Raw genomic sequence first — 21316 nt, forward strand, 5'->3', positions numbered from 1 at the left:
GTATATTATCTTCAATAGCAAGGATGGATGTCTGTCAGGGCAAAACCCTCCCCTGATCACAGAGCTGTGCTTGGCTTCTGTCATCTTTGTATCGTACTGATTACTGGTGTTAAAATTATTTCCTTGTATGTATAGTAGGGGAACAGAATATTAATAGGCAAGACTCACTTGAAAGTCATAAAAGAGCAGTTTATCTTTTCTGAAGCAGAATTTCTTGGCAGGACCGAAGTTATTGAACCAGTGAAGATATAGCTGACTCAATTTAGTCATAGTATTAAACAAAGTTGTAATTAAATATGAAGATCAAAATATGTTCTATGATTTTTCTGAAAATGCTACAAGCTTTGTGTTTCTGTGATGTGAAAAATGAAACGATAATAGCTTTAGATGACGTGGATAGTTTTTACATGCACTTTAAAGTAAAAGGGAAAAAAAAAAGAGGAAATAGCCGATTTTGAGAAAGATGGATGATGATAGCACTCATATTCTGTGACTGTTCAGCTGAAAACCCTTACTGTATGTTTACATTTTAGCTTTTCCAAGTAATAACTGATCATTGTGTCAATGAGATACGATAACTGAAGATCATGGAGACTAAATCAAAGTTGAGTTTACAACTTCATTTTTGGGTTTAATTTATGCATTTGTTTTGCTTCATTTTTTTCCATAAATCTGTATGGTTTGGTTGAAATGTTTCATAACATCCAGCAGTAAATTTTTGGGAGCATGATAGTACTACTGTTTTGATTACTGTACCTTTGAGTATTTTATCATTCTCTTTTAGCAGGATGTGAATGTTTCTACTAACCACTATTTCCAGAAATCCTGACAGGTTTTACACTGGTGCTTTTGAAGGGGTTTGTTAATGTTCTTTCACAAAATTGATTTTAAGATGTAGAGTTAAAAAGTGACTGGTGAGAGTACATGGAAAATTGGACCCAAGAATTTAGAAATGGTCTTTCTTGCATATCAATGTAACATAAAGACGGCCAGGAAAAGCTAATGTATTCTGAGCTTTCCTTGATTTCAGTTTGGCTGTTCTACAAAATTAATTCACTTTAGTAAAAGTCCACTAACGTTTTTACTAACAAATACTTTTTACTTTTTTCCTTCAAATTGTATCAGTGAAGCCTACAACCAATCAATAATCTGACAAAATAAAACTACCTCACTTAATGTAAAGTTTTATAGCAAATACCTATTTTTTATTATGCGTAGGTATTTTTATAGTTTTCTTGTGATAAAAAAGCTATAGGCATTGACCTATATATGGTCACACACTTTTCTTGTGCTGTAATGGCAGTTTGATTATCTTTCCTCATCTAACATAGCTTTAAGGGGTGCACTTTTTTACATATACAGCAATACAGACTTACTAAAAGCGGTGCATGGCAGGCTCTGACATCCCATTTGTGATGCGGACCATCTATTTACTAGCTTGGTTTACTTCTCATCTTAAGCCTGAAAGCAGAATTAGAAACTTTTTGTATCTTTAATTTACCTTAATTAATCATGGAGCCAATTGCCTTAGATAACGCACTGCTTGGTAAAGTAGAAGGTGTTGGTTGGGCTCTGCCTAGTTAAAGAGCTGGCATGGAGCAGGGAGAGGGCTTTAACTAATGATGTTGCAGCACCTCAGTTGAGAGACACATTCCCATGGGCTTAATAGTGGGAAAATAGGGGTTTTTTGAGTTTAATGTCATCTGACCTGAAATGGCGTGTTCAAGAGAGGTGGACTGAAATTTAATTGGAAAAATGAGTGACCTGACACCATCTAACACTGAGGGCAAAAAGAGTATCCACTGCCATCAGCTTTCATTGCTGCGGCTATAGGACGAGACTTGCATAAGCATGGAACACAGTGGGAAATCCATCTTCTCCCAGTTCCTACATGTATGCAGACATGATGCAGAATACCTTTTCTCCCTCAAGCTAATCTTTCAGTGCACTTCTGATGGTTCTCCTTAGAAATATTTCCAATGCTGCTTTCTGTATCTGAAGTAGACCATGACTACAGATATAGGAAGCACCTTGTCTTCTGTGCTTGTAAAGCAGCGTGTGTCTACAGCTGTCTATGAGTAATAAGCTGAGTGGCCTCCTGGGGAAGCAGTAACAATTGAAGTTGTTACTTAGCTATTGTTTTGTTTTGCTCTTTTTATTAGCTGCTATTTTAGTAGGTGTTGTCAGCAGGGGTTGAGAGAGAAAAACAAGTGACTCTTCCTTTGGTCTGAGGAGAAAATTCAGTTTGTTTGCGCAAGATGCCATTGTCTCCTAAATGCGGTCAACTGAAAGGAACTGGCCTCTGTGCCATCAACAGGTCTCTTAGACTAGTGCTGATAACAGTATGAACCTCACACACCAAATCTAGCTTTAGGCAAAGGCTTCAGAATAATGGAAAACTGTGGCTTTAGGAGCTTTAGAAAGTAATTTCCACAAAATCAGAACAACAGTGGCAAAGGACTGGTATGAAATCTGGGTCATGCCCAGTTTCTCTGGTCATACCTGCTTGTGCTGGTAACAGGGAGAGATTTAAAGCAAAGGTTCTTGCATGGCTCTATGACCAGCAGAAATCCCACAATATAAGGAAGATTGTCTTCTGTTCTGTATAGAACAGGATTAAGATGCAGTGCTTCTGGTGCAGCTAACTTTAATTTTCATGAACATTTGTAAATAACTTCTTTCATTCCCTAGGTATAAAAGGAAAATGCCCTTCTTTTTCAAGGAGAAATAACTGAACAAATAAGACCTTCAAGAAACTAGCAAATGGGCAATGTATTTTTGGGTGTAGTCGAAGTTGCCTGGAGCAAAGGCCTTTGAATACAAATTCTTAAAAGCCACGTTAGTATACGTGTAGCATCTTTATATAAATGATCATAATTGAATGGGATGACAGTTAATCCATGGATTAAGGCACTTTGTGACTATGTATAGGTATTCAATTGTTACTGAATAATAAAATGAAACATGTTTTCTTCCTGAAGTATCTAGGGCTTTTTCCTCCTCTTCCCATCCCCATTGGACTTAATGTCTTTGTTTTATTTTTCTTCACAGATTGAAATGCTAAGGAAGAAAGTAAAAGAAAAGGAATTATTTATAATACAGCTTTTAGAAAAAATCTCTTTCTTAGAATGTGAGGTAAGGCATTACCTGTTAAGTTTATATTGTTGTGATTATGTTATGAAATGTAATAAAATTTGAATTGATGGCACCTGATATTATCTGGATGCGTATTTACTATATGTATTTGCTGTTCTTCAGTATGGAATTCAAAATTATGACACCAGTCTCATGAGGAATGTATGTAATACAAAATCTCAATATTCATGCTAAGTTTCTTAACATAGAGTCTTATAGCAGTATTATAATTACTTAAAACAGAAGCTTCTGAATAAAACTGTTGGTTTAATTTAATTTTTTCACAGAAGTAAGGATTCCTTTATTTTCTCAATAAATACTTCTACATTACTTCTTGTGGGGATGAGCCAATGTGCAATTTTATTTCCTTGTTTAATTAACATAATTTAAATAAAGTAAACTTGTGATGAAAATCACTGTTTTCCAGAATAAAGAATTACAAGATAAATTGGACTACTTAATGGAAAACCATCCAAAGACCAATATAGAAACCAGAGATACTGGTGTAGAATGTGATCTTCCATACAGGTATTTACTTTTTCTGCTTCTTCATCAAAAACTTCTTCATAATGTCCCTTATTGGTGCTGTATTAGTAAACCATTGTGCTGCTAAACCCTTAGAGTGGACTGTGGAGTTTTGTAACATTTTCCTAAGTTTTAAAGAGCACACCTACTGGGTGTAGTGTACTTCCATGACTTACGGAGTAGGATTTTTTTTTTTTTTTAAAGATGCAAACATATTGCAAACTCCTGGGGAGTACTTATTTGCAGTAATGTGATTTAAGCAGGGAGCAAAACTAGAAGTCAAGAGAACTGATTTTGTGAAATATGGCAAATATTGACGAAACGTGTCTGCTGGCAGCGCAGCAGAAGACAATGGAGACCTCTACCCTGAGGCTGGTTAATGCTGGCTTCATGCGAGCTTTATTCTTTGTGTTCCGGGAGACACCTCCAGGAGCATTTTAAAGGGCAGGTAACACCAACAGTAACAGCTGGGGGCTGCAGCCATTTCTGGAGATATCCTAGCCCTAGGTGGAAGATTGCCAAGTAAGGAGCACAGTAATGTTACCACTTCTGCACTGGAGTGGTTGTCTCTGATTTGTGGTGGCCAGTGGCTCTGTAGCCTGGCTTTGTAAAGATCCAGGTCTTGTGCCCCCCCCTTCTCCTCCTCCTCCTCCCTGTTCTCTGCCCCGAGCACTGCAGCAGGGCTGCACTGAGCCCTGGGAGCAAGGCTGTGGACTTGCACTTGAATCTTGTCCCCAACAAGTCACCACAGGGAAGGGCAAAACACAAACCAAAATAGTAAGGTAAGGACATTGCATGTTACTTTTACTATCAAGAAGTAAACTTGTTCATCTTAACTGGCCTGCAAATTGAATCATTTAGTTTGAGGAATGTAAATTAGCATATGAAATCAGGAAGCTGCAATACAAACTAAAATTTATTCCCATTTTAAAAATATGCTAATTTAATTAAAATATGCCTACAGCATATTTTAATGGCATGAGTTTTGAAACCTCAAATCTGATGTTTTTCACTCAGGGTGCCAACAGAAAGCTATTCTTTTTGTCCTCTCTGGGGCCCTCTGTATGTAACCACAGCCCCTACTTATCTGATATTTTTCCTACTTTTGAGATGTATCTCTATGCAGAAATTTACCTCTATGCAGTTCAGATTTTAGGGAATTAGATCTCACAATTGTGTTCATAAATGTAATATTGCTGCCTTTATTGTTGCAGGATCCTTAGTCCTAGTAGCTGTATTGGACATTCCACTATGAGCTCCAGCAGATGCCTGCATGTAAACTTGGCAGTATCTGCTACATTTTTTATCAAATATTCTTTGTGGCACTATAGAAAGGAAATATGGAACATATCAAATACACTGAATAGTTTAATTTTAGCCTGTCAGTATCAATACCAAGGCACAAGTTCATTGCTGTGGCATTTCCAGCCCAGCTGTCTGATACTCTGACATTAACTCTGTAAGCTTTTTCTTCTCTCCTTAACAGTACAAGTACTGAGAACAGAAGATCTCCCGAAAGTGCAAGGCCGGTGAGGACATACACCCCGTTCAAGAGAGTGTTGGAATTTAGCACAAAGAACAGTACATCTTGAGCATTCAAGTCAACGTGCTTTCTAAATACGAGCAATTATCTTGCGCCTTTGCAGCTTGATTAGATAAATTTTTATCAAGTCATAGAGAAGAACAGCAGCATGGAGTCTTGCTAAATTTATCCTGAAAGCAGCTTTTTAGTGACTTCGTATCTGAAGTTACTACTGACATTAACTGTGAGGGGGATATGGAAGAAGCGGGATGAGTGGAACAGCAGTCAACATTGCTTCTTTAGAAGCTATCTAGTGCAATGTGTCATTTCAAATGCCTGTAAGGAAGGAGTTGTATAGCTGTACAGGTTTGGGTTTTTTCTTCAATTGTGTTGTAATTCTGTTTGTGTAATGAAGCTCTAATGTATTTTATTTTCACTACTACTAGAAGCGGTATCTGAAACTATGCTGGCAGAGGGCATTACTCTGAAAGCTCCCCCTTTGTCCGTGTGGGAAGTGTGAGGGCTGTTCACGCCTGTCGGAGACCTGGTGTAGTTGAGGGCTCCCTTCACCTGGCACAAGTTCACTCGTAGCCAGCACTCTTTTGCTGGGAGGGAGAGATGCAACTGGGCTGTTTCAAACACTTCCCTCAACGCGTGCAGATGAATGTCGTGTTTGTGCTCAAAACAGTAGCCGATAGAACAGATTATAATGGATTTTACTTTGTTGGACTGAGGCACTGGTTTGCACTTCCTCAGTCATGGGACAGAGTGACTATTGGTGATACATTGAATAGTAATTGTGTAGGAAAATCCCTGTCACTTCTTTTTATTTACTTTTCCATTTTCATTAAACAGAATCTTGCCTATAGCAACCTGCAGCAGTCCCTGCAATTCCTACAGCAATAGCAATCCTGAATCAGGATTTTGATTTTTGAGTACTCTTTTCTCCTTTTTTTTTTTTCTTTTTCTTTTTTCTGCAAAGCACTTAAAATCTTATCCTTGACTTCAAAGTACCAGCAGGAATGACTGTATCTAGTACTGAACTTATTTAAATATATATATATAGGGTATTTTTTTACATCTTATTTTGATCTCCCAGTCTTAGTGAGCTAAAATGAATGATGAATATTTTCTTGTAGTTCTATTAACATGAATGAAGGGCATTTTTTTTTTATTACAGTAACTACTATAGAAAACACACAAGTTAACGTTTTGTATGATTAATATTGTTCTTGCAATGAATGTCAATCCCAGGAGGTACTCACCTTGCCACAGGGCTTCAAAAAGTGATTGCTTTTATCTCCAGTCTAATGCAAGTTCTTATATTCAGTACTGTCTGTTCAAATTAAGTATACTCTGTAGAGTTGTATTGAAAATAATAATATGGACCTCATAATCCAAATCTTATTCCTGCATTATTTAAGGGGTTTCTGAATTTGTCAGAGAACTTTGTTGATTCTGTTGCCGCGCTGTTGAACTACTAAATAAAGAAGCCTGTATTGGAGGATGGATTGAAGGATGTTTTGATGTGGTACAGGTATCTTGCAGGAACATGAATCGCTTGATATAATCAAAGCATATACAAAATAAAATAGGAAGCTCAAACTTCTCAAGCTTTTGTGCTCAGATCATCCTCTGTTTGCACACAAGCTATTTTGGTTGTCTCCTGAGAACTTAAAATGGTCATTCTTTCTAAAAAGTCAAACACAATATTATGGATTGTATTATGCACAAAATCCAATAAGTAATTGCAATCAAAGCCATTAACAAAAAGGTAAATTATCTACTGTGTGAAGGAAGCCCGTAATCTTCACTGGTATAGAAGTAGCAAACATTAACAGCTGCTCAATATTTCTTTTTAAAAAAAATAATAAAAAATACATTGTGAGTTTTAATAGCTTTAGAAGGAGACTCTGTTTACTTTGCATGTGATGAGGGAGTGCAAAAGATCTCATAGATAGCGAAAGGGCAAAGAAAACCCTCCAGCTGTTACATTAGTAAATGGGCATAATGCCACACATTTTCTTAAATAGCTTCTCCCAAGAAGAGGTGCAAAACCTCTAGAGTGGGAAAGGGCTTGCAGAGAAGGTCCCTGAGAATAGAGGCTGCTCCCTGTAACAGTCCTCAGACAAAGCACCCTCTCATTATGCAGAGGAATTAATTGTCTTGTACCTGAACACCAAAGACACGGGAACAGCTGACGCATGCAGAAGCTGTAGTCTGAACAGTGCATGGTGCATTTTTGATTGAAGTTTCAATGCTTGAGTGAATTTGGGAGACTGAGTTGTTTGAACAAAGTTCCCAAAAACCAGTTAATTTGATCAGTAACTAAATGAATCATGGTTATGAACGACTAAGATCGTGAAGTGAAACTTTAAAAGAGAGTACATTTAAATTGGAAGTGTATGTTGATGAACCCAAAAGATGATGGGTAATGACCCAGCTCAAATTTCAGGGATAAGCTCTGTACTTGTGTAATCATATCCCCCTCTAGTGGCTGATAACAGCGAATATTTGGACAGTATCTCTTTTTGAAGAGAAAGACGCTACTCCCAGCTGGCCATGTTAATGTCTGTTAGGGATGCAGCTTTCGTTCATTACATTATGCCTTTTAGCATTTTTTGTGCCCAAATAGTCCCTTCAAACTTAAGATGTATGGATGAAGGTGATATTTATAGATAAAAGGAAATGCATGTTGCTGTAAAAGACATTAACTGACAACTTCAAATAAGTAAACATACTTTATCCTTCTGGTTTTAGCCAGAATTCAGAAAACAGAACCAGATGACTGTGAGGCGCTCAGTGAATGGCAGGAGAGGGCAGGATGAAGTACCAAAATGCTGCTTTGACACAGACTTCAAAAGGAAGTTCTTTCTACTTTTAATATGCTCCTGAGGATCTCCTCTGAAAATACTGCAAGCTGTTTTAACTCTGAGACTTGCAAAATGATGATCCTCTGCTGAAGACTTTACTAAGAGTGCAGCAAGGTGTTGAATTTTTCCTGCAAAAATTTTCTGTATAAATTCTGTCTTGACTATTTGATGAAATATGATATTTTTTTCTAAACCAAATAAGGATGAAGTCTATGCTATATTTTAAAAGCATTTTGACATTGCAATAAGACGAATAGCCATCGTTTGGTTGGACTACTAGTCTAAATTTGGTAAGTGTGAAGAACAGGAGAGGAACAGTATTTATATAATTGTTCCATGAAAATGAGGAGCTTTCCAGTCAAATGAGCAGCAATGTAAATTAGCATAGATAATAACAAATCTGACTGAGAATACTGTATCACTTCAGTATAAATTTTGTCAATTTGAGATTGGGTTAATTAGTACTATAACATTAGTAACTAGTAAAATTTCTGTAAACATCAATAAAAGCCATGTAGATAGCTCCCAGAAAGTGCATTAAATATAAGTCAATTGTATGACTACATTTGTACCATGATAAGTATTCTTTTGTGATTTGTTCCAGATACTCTGGAAAGTATTTTGGGATACAGTTTTCATATATGCTGTATAAATAATGTAGTTATGTTGTATGCTTTTAATACATCCTGTATGTAGGACTTGAAAAGGATAAATTGCAATAAATACTGTATTTAAACTTTCTATTCTCTTGTGTTAACATTCATTTAGAAATAAACTTACCTTAAAACCTTGCAAACTCTAATGCTACACAGTCTTGTTTGTTCAAAAACATGTAGGAAGGCAAAAGTGGTTCCTCTGGAGCCTTGGTGTTCTTGTCGGTGTTTCCTTTGGCAGACAGGCTCTTGAGAACAGGAAGACACTCCCTTGCTAAAGACTAAAGACTCTTCTCAAAGCCAAGTAACAAAAGTAGATGAACTCTTTTATGAAATAAAGAACTATTGACTTGCACAGGATAAACAAGAACTGGGCAGCACAGCTCTTGCAAAAAAAACCCGGCAACTTCAGATCTCACAGATAACATCTGACTGCATCTGGGATGATGCTCTCCAGGCTTCAGCATGATGAGATTGGGATGACCGTGGCCCATCTTTTTTGCAGTATATATCCACTCACTGAATAGAGATTTAGCTTTAAGACTGTCACAATGAAACAATCTACACGTCAACTAAACAAGAAGAGGTCATGCAAACATAGCAATCGCAGTGTTACTGGTTTGCAGTGCTCAGCTGAAGAATGTGACGTTTTCCACTTGAGTAATTCTTCCCTGCGTACGTGTATTCGGTACCGATTGCCAAAAGGACCTCATAAAATCGGGTTGAGATCAGCAATGCTCAGTGCTGAACCTACAACATAAGCTCTGGGAGTTGGATGCTAGTGCTTTTTGGAGAGGTTTTGAATCCTTGTTTTGACATCTGAAGACTTTTAGACATGGACAGAGCAAATAGATAAGAAGTAAGTTCTCTCCACATTGTTAAGGCTGTAATTCTGTACAGGAAATCCCCGCTCCACAGAATAGAGATGTACATGCTGAGAGTTTCATTCCACTTACATTTTATTTCATTCTCATTCAGTATCTGGGGCTATTTGCATGTGTAAAAGAAAAATGTGCTTAAGAGACCTGATAAGTTAAGACCCTTCCAGCCCTACCTCATGCACTAGAACATGGAAGAAACACAGGAAAACAAGGTGATAGCAGCCATCTACAACGTAAGGTATGTGGAAATTTTCAAAAGATAAAGGGACTTGGATTAAAGAGAAAATATGCAGAAGTCAACATCTATGATGTTAGAATATTCTGTAAAAGTGTGTGTGGTGTGTAGGCATACTACAATAATCTGACGGTTGCTTCCCATATGTAAAAAAGTATGTTGATAGGTATCAGCATGTATAGGATTGCTTTTGAAGTGTTTCAGGCTTTTTTTAAAGAAATAAGGGAGGAGTTATTCTCTTTAAAATAAGAAAATAAAATGAATTATTAAAGAGGTGCATTGTGCTAATTGAAAAGTGGGGTTTCCTTTAAGTGAAATTAAAATTACTGATTTTGATTCCAAATATTCATACCATTTTTTCTGTTATTTTGGGGATGGTTTATTTTGTATGTGAGGCTTGACTCCTCCTGCCCCTCAATATTTCCACCTAGGAGCACAGAAACTGTAAAAGTAGTTTTTCCTCCCCCTCAAAACCTACATTCTATAGTCCCTTTTGCCCCTTTTCCTAGTAAAAATAAGTAACATTTATATATTTATAAAGCTGAGGAAAGGAGAAAAGGACAACAGAAATGATACCTTTAACAGCAAAGAAGCAAGAGTGTTAGTTTTAATACCAATTTTGGGCAGTCTCAGGTATTTCTGATAGGAGATTTCTCCACCTGAAAAAATTCAGCCAGTTGTATTTCATGGCCACCTCCCACCGAGTGTCATATGACGACAATGTATCAGCTTAGTAATAACTGGCATTGATAAAACAGAAATACTAGAAGTTCAGACACAAATGTCTGTTGCAATGTTCCTTGTAACTGGCGTAATCTATTTTTAAAATCTATGCTAGAATAAGTTACTTAGTTATTTGGATAGCTTTCTTTTTAGCCATGCTATATACGAAGGTGAATGCTCCTGGGTCACACCTTGCTTTCTGTTGTTTTCTTTTTTTTTTAATGTGATTTATTCTTTTTTTGTTAGTACACATAATTTTCTTCGTCATTGTCATTCTAATAATTTCATTTTCTTGTAGAAATAATACTAAATTGCACAGTAATTCCAGCCATGCTATTGCAGAATAAATTATATTTAACTGTAGATATCTAATGACAGAAAACAGACTGACTGGGAACGATATCTAGTAATAGCTCGTGAGATAATGCACTAAGTGAGAAATATCGGAAAGCCCATTATGTAAGAAACAATTAAAACCCCCGTTTTGTTATATGCTTAGTTCATATGAATGCTGATCAAAATATTCAAGAAAGTGATAGAAAATAAAGCCTCTAATCAAAAAGGCCAAGAATGTGCTGAAGGAAAACGATAAAAATATGAATGTGCACTGCAAATAATGACAGTGTATTGGTCTCCCAAAAGAAGCAAGAGGAAAGTCTGAAGACTAAACTTGCAGTAGGTATTGCTGGATGGTGATTACTCATGTGCAGAGTGTGGCTAGTGAGGATTTTCCTACACACCTGTATTTTGCCCCAGGGCAAACAGTGCCTAAGTATGTAATTTTCCTCAGTCCCACAAGTGCTCCATACTTCTGCTCTTTGACTGAGAAAGCTTAAATCTATTTTTCTTCCTCACATTTCTATCCAAATTGATACTACGTAGACTGCATTGTACCTATGTGCTGCCCATCTGTCCATAAACAAAAATTTATTTGTTCTGGCACATTCCGAATTTCAGTTATTTGTTCATCATTCTGAAACTGTGTGTTACCTATAAACAGACTATGGTATTTCAAAACTTAACACACCCGAACTGTAAAGATGAACAATATTCCTTCCCAGTGACCTTGGACAAATACAGACTTGGTAAATGGTATTCCGAGCGAGGGTACAGAATGATCAGTTGTGATTCCCAGCAGTCATGCTATTAGGACTTTATTACCTTAACATTACCTTAACTTTTTGCTCTGTTTTTCTGTGTTTATGCAGTTTAGCACGTAAGCTGAAACCCGTTGTCAATACCGGCATTACTTATCTGTACGTGTAATAACAGCAGTTGAGCTGAGATCAACTATCATCATGTAAGTGCAGAGTGGTGGTCTAATGGGACCATTCCTTCTAGACTCTCGCTTCCATGCAGGCAGAAGCGGTGCTCTGTTTCCATGCCCAGCCTTCCCCCGTTCTCCGATCTGCACAGGAGAAGAGGCTAAAAAGCAAGATAAAGCTTTCCTTCTTGCAAGATGTAGAAATGTTACATAGGTGGCATAGATGGCGTAACTTAAGCCTGCATTACAGAGGCAGCAATTCAGAGAATTTGTGTCCTTGAACAGCGGGTGATCTCCTGGTGAGAAAAACTGACGGTGATTTCCTCTTCCTTGAACTCTTAGGGAAAACTCCCTGGGGGATTTTCCACAGGAGATGATCCAGGTCGTGCATAACAGACAGTGAAATGGTCTCTTCAACTACTCACTTGGCTTTTCTCACCCCGATCGTGGTATTTTTTTCCATGGGTAGCTGCCTACTTGATTAATCTCATTTCCCCTGGCCCTCAGCCCTTCCATTCACCCTCCAGCTGAGCAAACAAAGGGGCGGGCAGCCATTTTAAAGCGCTTCCTCCTCCAGTCCCTCCGGGGTAGGCCCTCTGCTCATCCTGTTCGTAAAACAACTGTTTTAACAGTCTCTGAGAAATGCACCTCTTTACTAGTGCTTGGATTGAGAAACCTCCACTGGGATCAACTTAAAAGGGCTGACATCCACCACCTGGGAACTGCCACTCCGCTAACGACATGATTGCTACTAGGAGTTGACTTACCAAAGCTCAGGGCACTTGTATCAGTTGGGAAAATTTGGAGTAAGCAGGCCAATGTTATATACTACACTCTGAATTTCTATGTTCAGTCTCTGCATCATACATAAACATGTTAAAAAATAAATGCCATGTAAAGAAAACTTTAACAAATCTCTGAAAGTTAAAGCTTGAGTCCTAAGTAGGAATTGATGCTCTGTTAAAGCTGCTCAAACACATGGAAACGACGTGGGTATTGACAATGAAAACACAAAATAATACATAAGAAACACTTAAGCTTTCTGCAGGTTTTTGAGCATACCAAGAGTGCTGAGCTCAGCCACAGCAGCCTGCCTCTGCTCTGCACAACTTCTCACGCCCAGGCTACTGTGAAATATGTTTCTTGAGTACTAAGATAATTTCCATACCCAGGATTTTGTGACAGCGGGACGGGTGCTGACCGTGACCGAGGTGTGGGGGAGTGCCATGGCACCAGGCCCACGCTGAAGGGGAGGCCGGCGGGGGCTCCTTCCCGCCCTACACTACGGCTGCCTAAGCCGACAGAAAACAAACGTCTGACGTTATTTTGGGCTTGTGTGGATGTATCCAAACGAGTCCCCAGCGCTGGGGCTGATCCCCGCCTCGCCCCGCTCTCCCCGGGAGGTTTCTCCCGCGGCCCTCCCTAAGGAGAAGCGGCGGGAGGGGCGAGAGGCGACCGGCCTTCGCGTTCCCACGCGGTCAGGCCCTGCCGCCTTGCCGTCGCTTCCGGTAAGATGGCGGCCCCCAGGGAGCTGCGGAAGCGGCGCCGGCGGCGCCGGGCCCGGGCGGCTGCCCCGGTGAGAGGCGGCGTGGGGCGGCATGGCAGCGGCGGGTGGCGGCGGCGGCCTGCGGGGCCGGAGCCTCCCCGAGCTGCGGGAGATGCTGAGGCGGCAGGAGCGGCTGCTGGCGGACCGGTGAGGACAGGCGGAGCACGGGCGCCGAGGAGCGGGTCAGGCCTCCCGCCGGCTTCGCGGGACGCGGCAGCGGCCAAACCTCTTCCTCTGGTTTAAGTCCCTTCGGGGGTCGATGAACTTGCGTGTACCTCGCAGGGGCTCCCGGCACTTGCCACAGTAGCGGGGTTTTGTGAAGGTGAGGGGCTCCTCCCTCAGGGCCTCCCCGCGGGCCCTGTCCCCCCCCGGCCGCCCTGGAGCCCCTCTGTCCCTGTGGAACCGCGCAGCGCTCTCCTGCCCGGGCTGCCAAGGTCACAGCCAGGGAATAGCCTCTAAGTTATACGCATCTGGGTGGTGGTACAGCCCGTGGGCACGTACAGTAACAACTCTGTGGTTGGTTCTGGGAATCATAGAATCACAGAATGTGTTGGGTTGGAAGGGACCTGTAAAGGCCATGTAGTCCAACCCCCCTGCAGTGAGCAGGGACACCTTCAACTAGATCAGGCTGCTCGGAGCCTCATCCAGCCTGGCCTTGAATGTCACCAGGAATGGGGCCTCCACCCCCTCTCTGGGCAACCTGGGCCAATGTCTCACCACCCTCAGTGTAAAGAACTTCTTCCTAATGTCTAACCTAAACCCACCCTGCTCTAGTTTAAAACCATTGCCCCTCGTCCTGTCACTACATGCCCTTGCAAACAGCCCCTCCCCAGCTTTCCTGTAGGCCCCCTTCAGGTACAGGAAGGCCGCAATAAGGTCTCCCCAGAGCCTTCTCTTCTCCAGGCTGAACAACCCCAACTCTCTCAGCCTGTCCTCGTAGCACAGGTGCTCCAGCCCTTTGATCATTTTTGTGGCCCCTCGCTGGACCTGCTCCAACAGGTCCATATCCTTCTTGTGCTGAGGGCTCCAGAGCTGGACACACAGAGAAAAATCTGGATGCAGGCAGAAAAATCTGTGCACTCCGCTTTGATGAAGATTCTAAACAATATTTGCACACTGCACTTTTCAGAGCAGCAGCTATATCTTTGAGCAGAGAAAAAAGTGATAGTTGCTTTATCACAGCGTACATCTGAGACTGCAAGTGCTTTGCATCTTACCACTTTTCAGAAGTCTAGTATGTAAATAAAAAACTTAATGTTAGAATGAGAAACCTGGCACAGTAACTATTATAATGAAACAGTTCTGTATCTCAGATTGAAGCAGGATTATTTATACCCCTTTAAATCATTATGTCTTTTTGTCTTAGGAAATTCATTGCTAGGCTTCCAGATAAGGGTAAGAAGATCTCCGATTTTGCTGAAAAGCTGACACTTGCCATTTTACAAGAGGAAGAATTAGCGAGGACGGCTGAGCTATTGTCTGCTGTCAGGTTGGAGTTTCAGGGGAAACAGGAGGAGATTATTACAAGCAAGCAGCAAGTTATCCTAAACGAGGACACGCTAAACAATGAAGATTCCACAGTCTTTAATGAAAACTCTAATATTAAAGAAATTTTTGAGATTTCTTCCCAAAGGCAGGCGGCAGAATGTGTTGAGCAAGATACCACAAATACAGCTCTGGAAAATGAAAGGACTCAGAGGAAAAACGATGAAGTAAAGACTGTTACAAAAGATCAGAATCTTTCTTGTGAAGTCATCTCCAAGTCAGACACAAGCAGTCATCTGAAAAACGATCAGCAGGTGTTTCAGAGCAATACTAAGGATGGTACAGAAAGAACAGCTGCTTTGGACAGCAGTAAAGATGCGTTGGTTGATGCCTTTCAAAAAGTTACAATTGTAGATGGGGATAGTAGTGAAAAAGTATTGGAAAAACACCAGAATGTGGCTAAACATAAGGGCAATATCTTTGGAAGCCTGCACCCGAAGACACCACATTATATTGAAGTTCTAGAGTCTAGAGCCAAGAACCCAGTCATTAAAAAAAGCAAATTTAAAACAAATGTGTAAGTATTATGGAATAGAAAAACCTTTTGTCAAATAATTTACTTGTATAAAATTAGAAATGATACAGAACAAGCCTGGTGGGTCTATTTTCTTGTGACGATTAAAAAGATTTGAAGTTATATGACGTGTGAGGTTAATACGTTGGCACTTTAGCATTAAGTACCACAGAATCTCAGTATGGAGCGGTAGTCTGATTCCACCCATTTGAAGCAATTGTCATGAATCTTCATAGAATTTCATTGCTTAGGCTACAAAACAAACAATTGGCAAAACTTTCTTGTGGATTGATTCTAGAACTTGTAGAACTTTAATAGCACGTAGGCTTTTGCTTTTCCTGCACCTCTAGAAAAATTGCAATTCATGTTTTCTGTACCAATAGCAGTAGCAGTTTACATTTCATGTGACTCCTGAAACATTGCTGTTGCATGTTTGCCAATTAATTGGCATACCTTTTTTTGGTTCATTATGAGGAGTAACTTGGGATATTGCCTCTCTGCAGAGAAATCTTTTTAATTTCTCCAAGCACTGCTTATTTTTTAATCATTTATGTTGTCATAACACTTCAGATTTCATTTCAGCTCTTAGATATTGAAAAGAACAAGTTTTGGAACTGAAGTTTTTCAACCTAGTGCAGCAAATTTGGGTCACAGCTTTTATGTTTTCTCTCTTCCAGATTATCAGGAGAGCAGAGTGGATCATCACATGGTTCCTCATCCAGTCAGTCACCTGGGGGATCTGGCTCTCCAATTACTACTGAAGAAAGACGGCTTAGAGATAAGAAACATTTGAATGACATAACAGCAGCTCGGCTGCCACCGCTTCACCATTCCCCAGCTAAGCTGTTATCCATAGAGGAATCCATAGCAATTCAGATACAGCAAAAAGAAGCTTATGAGGTACGAATTTAAGATTTGGTGTGAAAAGTAATTATATAATTTGGAACACTCCTGGAAAAAAAAGCATAAAGGGATCTTTTCATACTGATGAGTTTGATGATGAAGTTGAGATGGGCAGACTTTGAGGAAAGGCACGTTTTCTTATATTTGATTGTTTTAATGATATAATTAAATAATGTATGAATCCTTTCTGAAACTGTTATGCCAGCACTAAACAAAATCTAGTGTTATTCTTGATGTGTTGATTCGCTAACCTTATTGCACTCACTTCACCTCTGACTAGAAATGTAAATGTTTACTTTGCCTATTGGTCTTTAAAGAGCTTTTGGCCCTTTCATCAGTGAAGGCCTAGCAGTATTTGCTGTTCTTAAATTATGCAGGTGTCTGCATTTGGCTTTATTTATGCTGTGCCTGAAGAATTCAAGTTCTCAATTTCTTCAAATTCTGTTGTAATGGATTTTGATTTTTGACCTTCCAGTTAGTGCCAAGCTAATGTTTTAATTAGACACTATTGTAAAAGTGTTTGTTGCTGCTTATTGTTTTAAAAGTGCATGCTAATTTAGTCATCTTCGCACTTTAAAGTGCTGAGGTTGCTGGAAGACAAGCATTGCTATTGTTACATGGCTACTGTGCACAGCTGCTCTCTTACGTGGGCTGATTTTGTTCTGTTAAAGCTGTCATTGGTGTATCACAGGTGAGGACTGACACCTGGGGAGTTGCAACTCTTATAAAAAGGTCTTGAAATATTAATAGCACAGCTACGTCTGAGTGTGAAAAGAAACCTGAAGTTTCTCTGCTAGTTACTGAAACTTCTACTTAAGCCTGCTGTGCAATTACTAATATTATTATGTCAAGTTTATACTTTAGTCTGTTTTTTCATGACCAGGATAAAAATGACAAATGAACACTTTTTCTAACTTGTGTCCTGTTTTTTTCTCTTTTATATAGGAAATGCAAGCTAAGCTTGCAGCACAGAAGCTTGCAGAGAGATTGAATATAAAAATGCTCAGGTTTGAACCAGAGGGAGAGGCCTCAATGCAATACAGAGAAGTGAGAGATGAAGATTATTTTTCAGCAGAGGACTGAATGCAAGAAGGGATGTCTGAGGTTGAGCCACGTAACTGATCTTTATACAGTACTTCTTAAAACCCAAACCTGGATATTGAGAATGCTTGATCTAATAAATTTTTTTCTTAAAATTTTAACATTACAGTTATGGGAAAGGTTCAATATTAACTTCATAAATATAAATTTTGTTAAGTGGCAACCCTGGTGTTACCTGGGGACTGCTTTTTGAGCACCCAAGTTAATCAGTTAGTCCTTGTGGAACGTCCCATAGTTTTCAGCTACAGCGAAGTGAGCTCTTTGGAGGCTATGGTAAGTCAGCTGTAAGAGAAAGTTTCTTCTGCACAGAAGTGTGGTTGCAAAGGGCATTGGCGCACTTGTCCATAAAGTAGGCTAAGGTGCCTGTGAACTGCCTGCATGTATGAAAGCTCTTGTCTTGTATAAATGTGAGATACTTTTATCTGTTTAAGATTATCTTGCTTTTACCATACAGTGAGAATACATCCCCAGACAGCTACAATAAACGCGTGAAAGGCAGTAAGTTAGCTTCTTATCTCATGAGAACTTCTTTCTGTACCTGCACCTTAAAATAACACTTTCTGCGCTTATGTTGTAAATAGATTAAGAATTTCAAGTTATTTTGTAACTCAAATTCTGTTTGGGATTTAAGGGACTGCCATTTCATTTGTGGTGATTACTGCAAAGCACATCAAGAGATCAAGTTCATCTGAAGACTTTTAATATTTTTATTAAAGGTCTGGTGTTCTTCCATATTTTTGTACACCACTTTCGTACTTTGGAATACTATTTTTTCATAGTCTGATCCTGTAAATTAAGAGATCTGGTTTTCTTGGAGAAAATGTTTTGTGTATTTTGCAGTTTTAGCTGTTCTTTGAAGATAAAAAAATAATCTTCCTTATAATAACATTTTCTGCCTTTTAATGTGAGTTTTGAAAGATAAGGAACACACCTGAGAAGTATTTCACAATGATATTCCAGCCCTAGTATGAGTTCAGTTCTAAAAAACAAACCTCAGAGATTCCTCATATAGCGTGGTAACGCTTGTTTTCCAAGCTGCTGCAGCAGCAGTGTGTGCAGGCCAGCTGCGTGTGCAAGGCTCGCCCTGGCTGTGTACATATTCCTGCAGGAAAGGTGTCTCTGGAAACTCCAGATGTGAGTCATTCAGAAAGCTGCATGATACCATCTAGAAATGGGGATGAAAGTTTCTGCCACTTCTTGAGCGCATATAGCACTTTACTAGCAGGCAGTAACTCTCCCCCACGTGCCCCACGAGCTCTCCCGCGCAATCCCTGTGGCACAGTCCATACCCTGGCAATGCACTTTCACAGGTGGAACTGCTGCTAAGCTAACATGTGGTATTTTTTGATTAGGTCATCTGTGATGCCTCTTTCCCTTACCCTTTCCTCTCACAGGTTTCTTGTTCTCCTTGTTCATTGGCTTCTCATCAGCTGTCTGCTCTTCCTTTTCCCTCAGAAGACTTATCTCCTGTCACTAAAGCAAATTCATATATTGCACCCCTGCATCATGCATTCCCTTTCATAGGACGTAGCACTGCTTGTGTCTGCATTTAACTTCTGCCATGCGTCATGCATCCTCCCGCCATTGCTGTCTTCTGCCGCGTTCTGTAACTCCATATAAATACCAGCTGTGCATCTGGGCACCTTCTGTGTACCTCAGTCACTTGCATATCTCGCAGAGACCTGAATGTCTTTGTGTTTTTGCCACAGCTGCTCTCCTACTGAGGCTATCCTTTCTTCTTTCCTATTTTGGTTTCAGACTGTGCAGGTGTTTGCCACTTCTGGGCTTTATATCCTCCTTTTTACCACCCATCCTTCCAGCTTCTCACAGTCACTTGTCTTTATCAGTGCTATTTTTTGGGACATTTTCAGTCATGACCCATCTGATCCGCAGGGCATTGCTGCCCTCAGTGTCTTCCTTCACAGGCCAGTGGGGCGCTCTTCTCTTGTGGATGCAGTTCGTCTCTCAGACCACCATCATCCAGCTGGGTCTTGTCATCAGTCCTGCCATTATTTCAGTCTCTTGTACTGCTTAAGGATGAGAGGCCTCAGAAATGCATTGGCTTTCTCTTTGCTGTTGCATGAAGCACAAGCTACCACTTCCAGGCCTGTTTGCTTCTCTCCCCCTCATTAAGATCATCACCATTGTCCCTGTACTGACTGTGCTGTCACACTTTTTAAGTTCTTTAAGCTTTTCTGTGCTAACAGAATTTACACAAAGCTACACAGTTAAGAATTTGTTTGCTAGATTACTGAAATCTAGCTCAACATAGGCTTCTGCTGACCACTGTCTTATGCTAACTAAAATTATGCTCTTTCCTTGCGCTTTTAAGGCTTACTTTTGCTCTCTAAATTTTGTGAAGCAGAGGCAATTTTCCTGATCTGTATTTTGATAGGATTCAACATGTTGGGACTTTGCCAAAGTGGATCCCCTGAATGGGCGAACTTCACCCTTAAGGGAAAAAAAATAAAAAAAACCACTCTAGTAACAGGTGAGGTGCATTATATATTTGTTACGCAATTAGCAACTGTTCAGCTCAGTGCTGGGGTAGTCCTCATGGAAGAGTGTGCTGCGTGAATACAAAACCAAGATTAAGGTATGAATTTTAAGGTATTGCCAAAGGGTTTGTATTACTGCAAAGCTTTCATGGGGGCTTGTTGGTCCTAGGTTCTGAGCACAGGTACGTACTTTGAATGAAGACTTTGTGAGTGATAAGAAAGCAAAGAGACTGGTATAAAGAGAGCTCCATGTTAAGGAGGGTGTACAATCCAGAAGTTTGTAAAAGGTAAGAGAATAAGAGGATGAATCGTGGAATGGTTTAGTCATACTGAATTAAGTTTCTGATCGAGCATGGTGTTTCTGTTGTACATTTCACTGTTCTCCAGTTCCAGAACACTTCAAAATGTACATGGAGAATGAGGAGCTTGCTCTCTATTTTGGGAGTGGACTGTTAAGCCAGTTTTAGTGGAGTGGGCTGTTAAGCCAGAAGAAAATAAAGAATTGATAATATGTTTCTGAAGTTCTGTGTGTGAATAATGTTTTGTTTTGACCATGTAAAGTTTGCAGTCAAATTTTGGGAAAACTAGAACCTTTTGCTTCAGGGCTCCACAAGGAAAACATTGGAGGTGGGGTTGGGAAACAATTGCTATGCAGAGAAAGAAAACTTTTGGGAATGCAAATGGATGAGAAAAGATCTGCGAGACCTAAAGCTGGGCAATCCTGCAGGTCTGAAAGATGGCACAGACAGAGCTTAAATGGTATGTGGCAAGTCTGAGAGCTGTTGCACGTGAGGCAGGTAACAGCAGTAGCAACTGTAGTCCCTTGATTTTTGTATTGTTTGGAGTACCTGATCCCCGAACTGCACAGAGTTTCTGTTCACAGCTGTAACCTTTCCAGAGAGAGGGAACATGCAATCTGGTTTGCCAGCTGTGGTGGTGGCATGATCTAGAGGATTTAACAGCCTGAAAATTTTTGTTAAGTATTTGGGAAATCACATTTGAAAGAAGACCTAAATGTTGCTGTACTTAATTATTTTGGGGGACTGTAAGTAACTAAGGGTAGAAAAGATGCATAAGCTTTTCCTGGTTTTCAGAGTTAGACCAAGCTGACAGGCCAGCAGTTCTGTTAGTAGTTTTCCATCTGGTGGCTTGTGAACTGCTTCTTAGGGCCAGGGGATCAAAAAAAAAGTCAGTGATGGTAAGCTGCAAGTTCCTGTGTGGAGGAAACGGCCTGCAAATTGAGAGAATTTCAAAACCATGGCTTTGTGCTGGGGAGTTTCTGAACCTACCACAGGGACGCGGTATCAGGAGTCAGGGAAAAGAATATTCAGATGCTACAGCCTGATGAATCGAAACTTGATCGGAAAGCCATGGCAAAAGCTGGTCGTGCTCCAGGAG

At 40.1% G+C, this 21316-nt stretch overlaps 1 protein-coding gene across 1 annotated transcript in view; it reads left to right on the plus strand.

The window, feature by feature from the left end:
* Window positions 1-20439, plus strand: part of MYZAP (myocardial zonula adherens protein) — a 61609-nt gene extending 41170 nt beyond the window's left edge. Inside the window, exons 12-16 of the mRNA XM_054215490.1 lie at window positions 3052-3135; window positions 3563-3663; window positions 14724-15419; window positions 16094-16316; window positions 17265-20439. Of these exons, the coding sequence (XP_054071465.1) occupies window positions 3052-3135; window positions 3563-3663; window positions 14724-15419; window positions 16094-16316; window positions 17265-17402 (1242 nt within the window). The 3' untranslated portion in view covers window positions 17403-20439. The remainder of the gene's footprint in view (window positions 1-3051; window positions 3136-3562; window positions 3664-14723; window positions 15420-16093; window positions 16317-17264) is intronic.
* The last annotated feature ends 877 nt before the right edge of the window (window positions 20440-21316 follow it).

This window comes from Rissa tridactyla, chromosome 9, assembly GCF_028500815.1.
Source record: "Rissa tridactyla isolate bRisTri1 chromosome 9, bRisTri1.patW.cur.20221130, whole genome shotgun sequence".
NCBI classification, from domain to species: domain Eukaryota; kingdom Metazoa; phylum Chordata; class Aves; order Charadriiformes; family Laridae; genus Rissa; species Rissa tridactyla.